Source organism: Gouania willdenowi, chromosome 6 (assembly GCF_900634775.1).
Source record: "Gouania willdenowi chromosome 6, fGouWil2.1, whole genome shotgun sequence".
In the NCBI taxonomy this organism is placed as follows: domain Eukaryota; kingdom Metazoa; phylum Chordata; class Actinopteri; order Blenniiformes; family Gobiesocidae; genus Gouania; species Gouania willdenowi.
Genome location: NC_041049.1, coordinates 63,025,191 through 63,036,439, shown reverse-complemented (window position 1 = coordinate 63,036,439; position 11,249 = coordinate 63,025,191). Strand labels below are relative to the sequence as shown.

General features: G+C 36.4%; 1 protein-coding gene across 2 annotated transcripts in view; it reads right to left on the bottom strand.

The window, feature by feature from the left end:
* Window positions 1-8,109: 8,109 nt before the first annotated feature.
* roraa (RAR-related orphan receptor A, paralog a) overlaps window positions 8,110-11,249 on the bottom strand; it is a 326,587-nt gene continuing 323,447 nt past the window's right edge. For both annotated transcript variants that reach the window (XM_028449561.1, XM_028449562.1), the window contains 3 exons: window positions 10,655-10,765; window positions 10,355-10,467; window positions 8,110-8,822 (listed from right to left, as the gene is read on the bottom strand). In XM_028449561.1, the coding sequence (XP_028305362.1) occupies window positions 8,658-8,822; window positions 10,355-10,467; window positions 10,655-10,765 (389 nt within the window). In that variant the 3' untranslated portion in view covers window positions 8,110-8,657. The remainder of the gene's footprint in view (window positions 8,823-10,354; window positions 10,468-10,654; window positions 10,766-11,249) is intronic.

Sequence of the window (11,249 nt, the reverse complement as noted above, 5' to 3'; positions counted from 1 at the left end):
AATCTAATACATGCCACATCTCTGATCAGAAGAGTATTGACATGTTTAGTAATAATGTCAATGTGTACATCAGAATCTGAATAACTGATCTAACATGCATGACGGAGAACCTATTGGATCTTTGTTGTGCCCTAGTTTTATCATTTGGTTTATTTATAGTAGATTAATAGTAGGTTTAAATGCCAGCAACACATATTTAGATCCTTCGTGACCCAATTTAACGGCATCGTTTTCATATAGATATTTTAAGTGGATTGATGGCAGCAGATCTGATTTAAAAATACTAATTAGGACACCGCCAAACTATTAAAACCCAAGTATTAAACCTAGATTGGAAATAAGCTGAATAGAAAGAGCAGGAAGCACAAACAACCAGGAAGAGAAAGCCCATTACAAGCGGTAAATTTTATTGTGGGATAACAGCACATAAAGCACATCTAAAATCGATGTGTCCAATGCACTTTTAATAAAGGTAATATTAAAGGTACAGTTTCTAAGTACAATATAACAACATTCATATTAGAATGAAAAGTATTTAAAAGACAACATTAAATTTCTTATTTTTCTTTACAGTCGTATTTACAAAATGAATCAAAATACTTATTTTCGCATTTAAGAATCGAACAAGAAGGAGCAAAACTATGTTTGTGAATGGACAACCTGCTAAAAGACAGTCGAAAAGAGCTGGATTTAAAAAGGTACATGATCATCTTTCTCCGTTCATCGTTAGTAGCAAACATGTGACTTGGAACTTTGTGGTGACCAATTTACATTTCGAGTTCACATGGACAATAAAAAAAAAAAAAAAAAATGTCAATCCCAGCTCCAACTTGCCCTTCCTGTAACCAAATAGATTTAGGGCACACAGAACAATGAAGAAATCCAGATGAGGTGTATGGTCATTTTTACAAACGCCAACAGATACCCGATAAACAATGCATTAAAAGGAGAAAAAAGAAGAAGAAGAAAGACCATGACAAAGTGTGGATTTTCAGTTAGTTTGTTTTCTTTTTTGGCTTATTCTGAATAAAACAATGTGCAGGTGAACTTCTTAAATTAACCACAGGAATTTATTGACAACTTTCAATTTTTTCGGCATGAATCTAACTTCAGAACGGATCATCTATACACAGAAAGTCTTCAAAAAAAAAAAAAAAAAAAATAACACATCGGCCCACGTGGAAATGATCACAAACACTTAAAGAATCTGGAAATAAACCCAAAACATTTCAAAACATCTGGAGAGTGAGAAATCAACCTCATGTACAAAATACATTGTCACTTCAGTACACATTTGGAAAAAAAACCCACAAAACAAACAAAAAGACAATCAAAACCATTTATGCATTTCGTTACACCGAGAGGCACTCAGTGTGATACGTGTGTGTGTGTGTGTGTGTGTGTGCCAGCATTTTCTCACTGATATTTGCTACAGAGAAGATAAAAAGAGTGAAAGGTCAACTTTGTCTTTAAAATGGCCATCCTTTCATGTACATTTTTAACACGTAACATAGTTTGTTTCACTGGTCTGAGGACACCGACTGGTTCCGTGGATAGCTTAAAATGGGAGATAACATAGGTACTGGAAAAACCAGCACCACATCTCTGCATCACATGAGGACCAACAAAGCAGACACAGGAGGTAAACATTTCCTATCTTCAAATGTGACAAACTATAGCCTCAGTGAGTGGTTTTTACAATCAGATAAAGGAAAACACAATACTGCTGTTTCTGTTTGAAAGTGTAATATTTGCCATAAATCCAAAAAATAAAAAATAATAAAAAAGCAACCTTAAATAGCTTGTTTATTAGCAGGTACCTGCTTTGCTAGGAGTCAGAAGGAAATAAGTGCCTTATCCCAGGACGGGTACACTGATACAGGTACACGCCGGGTAATCTTTTGTAACCCTTACGGTTTTCTTTATCAATATTTATTGAGTCCTATTAGCAATAATACATTAGTACGCAATTAATGAATGAACTAATAGGGTGGCCAGACTTAGGCTTCAATACTTGGTACACAAAAATGAACTTATCTAGCACCACACACATCAGGGCAACACAAAATAAACATCAGCACACCCTAAATCTATCAAACTAATCCTAAAGAAGGGAAGCAAAGTAGAAACAGATTTATCGTACAATAAGATGTCATCAATAAACAGATAAATATTCTTACTGGGTAGGCCTTAGTAGCAGTATTTTCTTCTTACCTAAACAGACAGAAGTTACAGAGCTACCTTTATACATGTGATCAATAATAATAATAATAATTATATTAAATATGGTGAAAAATCGGCCGAGAATGAGGGAGAGAGAGAGAGAGAGAGAAATAGAGAAAGAGGAATACAGCATACAGGCCATGTCAAGTTCATAGTTCTCCACATGGGAACAGAACTGGTCAAATATACAGATGAAACAGAAAACATCCACAAAATCAACACAAATGGAACCAAATAGTGATAAATAAGAAGTGTATTTACATGCAGATGTTCAGAGACTATTATGCACAAAAAATAAAAAAATAATAATACACATATTATTGCTGGACATTCTATTATGGCTAAAAGTTACTTTTCATCATTTTTTCATTTTTTTTCTTCTTTTTTAATAAACAGCATCCTTGAATGTAATTTCTAAGTTCTTAACAGCTGTGCTTTAGAAAATGAGATTTGTGATAAACTGACTCAATATTCTGGGTAACCGGAATTTAAATCTACACTTACGATGGATGGATTGAGATCAACTTTCCCAAAATAATGTTTTTCTTTTTCATTTTTTTATCTTTTAAAAAATAAAATCCAAAATTAATTCGAACCCTCTTTGTCCACATGACCCTGTTCCTCTGGTAATTATTAAAGCCTTGTCTGGGGGTTATTTTAGTCACACACTGAGAGAAAACTCACGCACACACACACATACGCACACTATTGCTTTTTTTTTACAGACAACAGAGCAGACGGAAGGACCAGCACATTTTACACTGATTGAGAAGCGAGACCAAAAAATCTACAGCTGACTAAAAACTGGGATGTGTTGAAAAAGCCGTCCACACACTGACATCACTTTTAGGCCTGTGAAAAGCTGTTTGTGTTCCACATACTGTACTATAAAAAGTGGTGGTACTTTTATTAAACATGGATTATTAAGATAAAAACAGAACAAAGCAGTGTTTTACTGCTTGTTCCTCACATTGCGATAATAATCAACTATACGAGTAAAGTCCATTGAAAATAATGACTGTACTGTAAAGACCCGTAATCATAACACAAGGCATATTGCTTTGTTATATATATATACATTTAAAAAAAAAAAAAAAAAAAAAACATTTTTAAAGCAAGTCGGCTATTATACCTATAAAAAACAAAAACAAAAAGAACACACCGATTAAAGTTTAGGGTGCATCAAACTCTGCATACATTTTTCTAAAATTTTTAATATCTAAATTTGTTCCAATAGCAAAAAATTAGCCAATTCTATAATTGTTTATGAGGTCTACCAAGCCAGTGAAAAAAATAAAATAAAAAAAAAACACATACTAACATAAAATAAGCATTATTTTCTGAAGAAAGTAAGAAAACAGAAATCACAAATTTCATTACAAATTAACGCTACATCATCAAACCATCATGTTTATTGGCTTCATTATCCTACGCAAAGTATATAATTTATTCCAGCAAAAAATAAATAAAAAACGCTATAATAAACGGTAAAATCGCTCATAATGGGGCATATGAAAAAATGTCAACCTTGATGTGGACACCCTAAATATAAATCGATTTACCAAATATTTGGCAAGGCTTTGTATTTTAGTCAATGGAACATAATCAGACTCGGGACAGATTGATTATAAAACATTGATGCACCCTATTAAAGGTGGTAGACCAGCATTAGAAAATGTGTTTACAACCGTTATCGCCACTTTCACATAAAAAAAAAATGTAAAAAATAAAAAAAATAAATTAAATAAATCATGTCACTGATTTTTTCTTTAAATGAAATAATCAAATTTTAAAATAAAATGATGAATATACTCATACGATTACATTTCTTTGAACATCAATGATTATTTTCAGAGGAAAATAAGTATGGGCCATTATTTTAAACTGATGAAAGTATTGCAACGTTTGTTTTAAAAAAAAAAAAAAAATAATATTCTTTATTAACAGGATATAAGCCAGATCTATTCCATGAATAGTATGTGCTGTATTCAGTGTGCTAAGCTAAGCTTCTTTTTTATCAGTTGAGTGCTTTTAAAGATCAGAGTGAATGGAAGGCTCTGCAGTTTGAGAGCAGATGGAGCTGCTTCTTCAGTCGACCCGTTTGCCTCCCTGAGCGTTCGCACCTGGATTGTCTAGCAGTGTTTCGGTTCGGGTGGGCTTCTTTCTTTCTTTGCTTCGAGACTGAGGTTTTACTAGTTACGTGGGCTTGTGCAGATCAGAACAAGAGATTATTACTCAGTATAAGTACAGCATATCTACTACAACCCAAACATAACACATTCTGTATTGCATAAGAATATTTGGTTTTCCAACAAAGAGGGTTATAATTTTTGTGAAGACCCTGATGACACCGTTTGTAATAGAGTGCACTGGATGCTCATCAATGTGATGGGTTTGCTGTTGTTCTCACAAATGGGATATTTTTTTTAAACTTGACTTGGCTGGAGGACCCTTTAAGGCAGTGATTCTCAAAATGGGGGCATGTGTACCTCTGGGGTACGTGATGGCACTACAGGGGGTAATTGAGAGAGAGAAAGAGAGAGAGAGAGTGGAAAATTAAAAAAATAACGTATCAGTCTTGGTCTGGAAAGGATAAAAAAAAAAACTATCGAAATAAATCTATTCAGGAGCAACTAAATCAACGTTTTTCAACCTTAGGGTAGGGACCTCATGTGGGGTCGATTGGAGTTTAATTGAGGTCATCTGAATTTTCTGAGAAATCTAAGTAGATTTTTGAAAACGTTTTTCATTATTGTTATTTTTAAAAAATGAAAACACACAATCTTAAAGAACTGTATTTCTATACTTTCACTTTGTGAAATATAAATGTAGTTAAACTAAAATGCAGTAAAAAAACTAAATATCTGGGCACAAACAAGATCAAAAAGTAATTCTAGATAAAAATTATTGATATCAAAATGGGGTCACGACCCAAAAAGGTTGGGAACCACTGCACTAAACACTGTTTCTTCCCATTTAGTTACGTATTGAGGTTGTTTAAAATGTGTTATCACTCGCTCATTCCATCATTATGATCTATAGACATTTTTAAATAGTTTTCAAAGCAAAATGTTGTAGTCGGACAAAAGGAGGGACTTGGATTCAGAAATAAGAGAAAGGGCGGGGAGGGGACTTGAGCCAAACAAGTTTGAGAAGCACTGCTTTAAGGGACAGGTGAGAATGCTGAAGAACTCAGTGATGACTTTTTTTTTTAAAAGTGGAACTTTAACCATTTCCCATGAAACATCCCCTGAAAAAAAAACAACCAAAACAAATAAATTCTAAGTAGAACCTAAAAAAAACAAATACATGTCCTCAAAAACAAACAAATACAAACACAAAGGAAACTCTTCCCTGAGGGGTGACAGCACAAGGCGCTAACACCTTGTACAAATTGCACAGCAGAGGAATGGTGGTGTGCAAACAGAAAACAGACAGATTGTATGTTACACTTTGTGACAGATGTGTTTAACATGCTTGGTTGGCTTTCTAAAGGGATACCACTTTCTTTTTTTGTTTGTTTGTTTTTCCTCTTTAGTTAAAAGTGAAATGTATTTCTAGAAGTCGCTACTGAGGTTTGCTGGAATGTCTGAGGAATCCGTTCTACGATGTAGAGGAAGTCGAAGCGACGACTACCGTTTGGCACGTCCAGGGTTTTTTTTTTTTTGTTTTTTTGTTGTTGTTGCTTTTTTTCTTCCCACTACTGTAATACCACACAGACAAGAAAGAGACACATGACAAAACAGAAGCACAACAACAAAGCATTCTGAAAATAGCAGTTGTCTTAGCATTTTTATGATCCTCTCCCCTAATCGTACAAACAACAGCTAGACTAATTATTGCAGGAATATAATTAAGTGCTACCTGACATCTATTTCTCTCCCTCCCTCTCTTTCGTTTCAGTTTATTAAAACCAAAAAGAGTTACAAAAATAGAAGCTTTTACTACCAGACAAGGCTTTGAATATGTGCTCTCCCTTCAATCTGTGACTCTGTGCGTTGCTAGGCTGAGGCGAGAAGGCAGTTAAAGCCACCGTTTTACGACACAAAAACACTCTGTAGAGGCTTTTAAATGAGATTATTTGTTTGTTTTTTTTTTTTTTAGGATGAATCCTTCAATCTCTTGTCATGAGCTTAACTTATATGCAATGTTTTTATCTTCCACTAGAGGGAACAATTGGATCAGAGCTTGTAGGGGACTTCATCCAACACAACTCTTCACCCACAGAGCTATTCAGAGTCATCGAGTCATTCTGTAAATAACAAAGAAAAACCGTATTCTGATAAATTGCTACACAAGATAAAAGTGAAGTCAGTGCAAAAGTCTCTGCTTAGCAAACTCCATTTTCATCCATTCATCATCAATACCTGCTTATCCTCACCTCACGTTGCTTTTATGGGTACTTGTTGTACTTTTTGGGTATATTTCAAATTCAGTAATTTTACTTGTACTTAAGTAGGTTTTAAAAATAGTTTTACATTTCTACACCCAACCGTTGCTGAGTAAATGGTTAGTTTTTTGGTTTAAAATGATCAACAGACATTGGAGTGAAACTACAAAAAAAAAACCTGAAATAACCAGACAACAATCAAATGTATCACATCATAGCCGACCAATCAGATTAAATGTAATGCATCGCGCCAAAATAGCTAGTTATTTTAGAAGTATTAAGAGTTCATAAATGTAGCTATACTAAGAATGTTTTATCAAAAATGTAATTTATTGGTGTTATTTTATTCAAATAATAATTGCACATTTTGACAAAGCTTTTATTTTTTCCAGATGTTCTAATTGTGCAAGATTTGGTCTCTTCCTTTTTAAGTTTATACATGAAACGTGTACTGTATGTAACGGAATCGTGGCAAAACGTATTACCAAAAATAAACATGGGGGGTGAAAATAACTGGTAACTTTTCAATTACTACCAATTATTATTATTACTATTTAATTGAGCTACTTTTCACATGTACTTGAGTATTTTGTGTATGATTTACTTCTACTTGAGTAAGATTTATCAGTACTCTTTACACCACCAGCCATTTAGCTAATCTTTTCTAAACTTAATTTTCATGCAGCAAAATAACCGTTTTTGCTGAATAAAAACAACTAAAAAAAAAGGCCTGTTTCTCTTGACTTATTCTGTGTCTGTCATTTGACGTGCGTGAAAAACGGTTGCCTTTAACTCGCCTTCTTATCTGAGCCCGTTCTGTGTAGCCACGCCAGCCGTCCTATAACCCACAGATCCCGCACACTTCCAGACCAGTTTCATTTGCAGCTCCCAGGATTAAACCTATGTGTCCATGATTCAACTTGGATTTCTTTGTGCACATGCAACACATCACTAGGTAAATATACAAGTCTTAAATTAAAGAAACATGTAAATAAAAGTGCCTTATCAATTCAACAATTAAAGAATGGTCTAACTACTATTATCATACATGTTATTTAAAATAGATTCTATAAACATTACTTTTTTTCTGTATAGTAAGTACTTATGACCATATACCCTGTAGTACATTATAAAACAGGTGGAATGGACCCTTTTCATTGTGTTGGTGTCCTGGGATTCTGCAGGGCACACGTCCAGAGAAGGATTAATAGCAGATGGCCTTACATGATTTCACTATGTAACAACGGTGGATGGAGTCTTTGACAAGTTAAAACCATTGTGTTTTTGTTAGAATTACCAGAATTCTAGGTTTCTTTTTTCTTCTTCTTTTTTTTTTTTAAACGATTGTCCATAGAGAGGCGCCGATCCCATCACCGAGGCCATCCAACCTCCCTCTGAGTGGCCGTGAGTTTTCCTTCCGAGCGTTTATGTCCAAAAGACACGACTGAAAACAGGAGTAAGTAAAAAAAAAAAAAAAAAAAAAAAAAGTGGGAGAACTTGACCAAAATGTGCGCAATTTTCAGGAGCTTTTTTTTTTTTTTTTTTTAAGAACATAGTGCATAAGAGTTGGTGTGCACGCGTTACACACACACACACAATGTGTCTAAGAGGGAAATAACACCGACGTGGTCGTCGAAAAAAGTCTCTTTCCAAAAAAAGTGCCTCATCAATTGTTGAAATGAATCTAATCATGGTGGTGATCTGGTGAATGCTGGTTGAAATTAGGAATTGCTGTCAGAAAAGCGCAGAAGAGGGTCAAGTTCAACCAAACAGAAGTGATTTGTTCCTATTTCCTCCTTGTGTCCCGTGGGGTGTCTCGTCTTGTCCCACATCCTCTAAAGAGAATGAAACTCAATAAAGTAAAACCTTGACAATCAGCTCATTAAACCTTCCCGTCCAATGGGAAAGAAGAAGTTGAACAGCGTGCCATCAGTCCGCTCTGGTTTGTGCAGGGTTCCAGTAAAGTGTCTCAGATTCCTCCTCCACATCCCCCCCATCCCCCTAATCCCCCCCATGGTGGGCACACTGGCACCTAGCTGGGCTGCTACCCGTCAACGGGCATGGACTGCTCAAAGTCTGATCCAAACAGCTCCTTGTATAAGGGGGGGAAGTGGGCACGCACAATGTCTGGGTATATTGCTTTGAAAGCTGTAAGCTTCTCTGTATGCCTACTGCACAGCGCTCGCAGTGTCGACACTTTGCATATCAACTGTGGAGAGAGAGGAGACAGGCTGTTTAGATTCACGGGGAGGCAAGGACACGGAGCAGTGCTGGTGGAAAAACAATCCTCCCTACAGTGTGTTCTGTCTCACACAGGGCCAAACTGACTCGTAAATATTGAGACAAGCGCTCAAGCACGAGAAACAGTTGATACTATGTGTTATATTGATAAATTGCTACAACCTTGCTGTTAAAAAGGCAATTCATGCCTTATTGTGTATATGTTCAAAGAAATCTATGCTCATTTATTCTAACATGAGTCGAACAACAGAGTCGTTCTTATTTTAACCAACATTGTATACAGTGCTATACATTACTCCTCGGAACTTTGGAAGCACTGGTAAGACCTCCTGAAAGGATTGGGGACTCTCTTTGTGACGTACTCTTTTTATTTTATTTTCTGTGATTTGTATTTATTGTCTGTTTATAATATGGGCTTCGAGTCTGAAATAAAGCCCATCTATCTATCTGTCTATCAGATGAAATGTCTCTGAGCTACCAACAGAGATATTACAGTGCAACACGAGTACACAATTGTTAAAGGGATCCGTCACCGTTTTTACAAATGTGGCCTAAAATCATTGAAACGTCCTTATTAGAAGATATATGCCAAACAAAATGCATTATTTTGCACCATTAACTTAACTGGGACTACTCTACAGTTTTAGAGCCTGTATTCCGCCATCTTGAAATCACATGATTGATGATGTCACAAGGCCCCATTTACCTGCAAACATCTCATTGTTAGATCATTTAGCAGCTTTTTCAGTCAAATTAACAACTTGTGCTGCTTTTGGTTGCTCTAAATAATCAGGAAAAGTTAAAGATGTTGATGTACAGTAAACCTCTTCGGTTTACAGAAAGAGGATAAAAACAGTTGTAACCCGAAAATCTATGACCGCAGGGGGCGACAGTTCCAACTCTGCCGTTTGATAGTAGACAATGAAGCAGAGAAGAAGAGCTCAGAGCGCTGACACGCTCTGGTGACTGAAGTTAGCGACTGTTGAAGGACTCCCACCCAAAAGGATTTGTTTTCAACAGTCTGTGATTCGCTCGCTAACTTCAGCCACCAGAGCATCAACTGCGCACAGTTTAAGGGAGAGTAAAGTTCCCTTAGGAGAGCTCTTCTTCTCTGCGTCATTGTCAACATCTTTAACTTTTCTTGTTTTTTCAGATCAACCAAAAGCAGCAAATTGTCATTTTAACCATAAAAGCTTCTAAATGATCTAAAAAGCAATGAAAAGACAAAAACAATTGGATGTTCACAGGCAAATGGGGCCGTGTGACATCATCAATCACGTGATTTCAAGATAGCGGAATACAGGTTTTAAAACGGTAAAACAGTCCCATTTTTAAAAGTTAATAAAGCATATATGGTGCAAAATAATGTGTTTTGTTAGGCATAGATCTTATAATAACAATAAGGACATTTCAAAGATTTTTGGCCACATTTGTAACATTTGTAACAGTGGAGGATTCCTTTAACAGACGAATAGAGCATGTCCTGCAAACGTCCTGTACCTTTGTAAGTATACCGTCCTCTCTGTGGTTCTTCTGCAGAACGTGCTGCAGGGCCAACTGGATCTTCTGCTGGAGCTTCTCCACCTTCACTTTCTCCTGAAGCCAAGACCGATCTGGAAAAAGCAAACGATCACAGAGTTAAACTGAAAAACAATCCAACATTGACGGAAAACTTTAATGTGCATAAAAGGAAATTGTAGAGATTGACTAATTGTGAGGGTGAGTGTTCATTGTTGACTGTGGTGGATGCATGTGTGCTGTTCCCCCCCCCCACACACACACACTGTGAATGACACCTACCAGCAGACATCAACACAAAGGCAGAGAACAGGGCGATCTCATCCTCAGACAGGTGCATAGAACACAAGTTTTTCCCAAACTCGTAGACGGAGCTGATCAAGTCGTCACAGCCTGCCACAGCAAAGGACACAGAGAGGGGGGATGGGCTCAGAATGAGGAGGACCAAAGCAAAACACTCACTCTTGATCTTTATTGGGAGAGCGGCACATGGGAAGGGGGTAGGAAACGCGGCATGCTGACAGCACATGGGAGCGTCTAGAGCTGAACAGGCAATGTTGTTGTTGTTGGGTTTTTTTTTTCTTTTGGCTCTCAGATGAGTCACTTTTGGCAGTTGTGTGGCGTTACGCAAGTCAAAATGAGGTCAATATTGCAGCTTTTAGTTCAATCAATTATGGAGCGACAGGCAAATGCCAGCATGGCTTGGGAAGCTCATCACTCTGCATCTCTCTCATGGGACATTCTGTCACAGGACACTCGGACGACACATTTCATTCTTTATTAAGGAAATTAAAACCGTTTTAAAGAAAAACAAGAATTCTGTATTTTTTTTTTTTTTAAACAGCCTCTGTGGGACATATTTACACTCAAAAATATT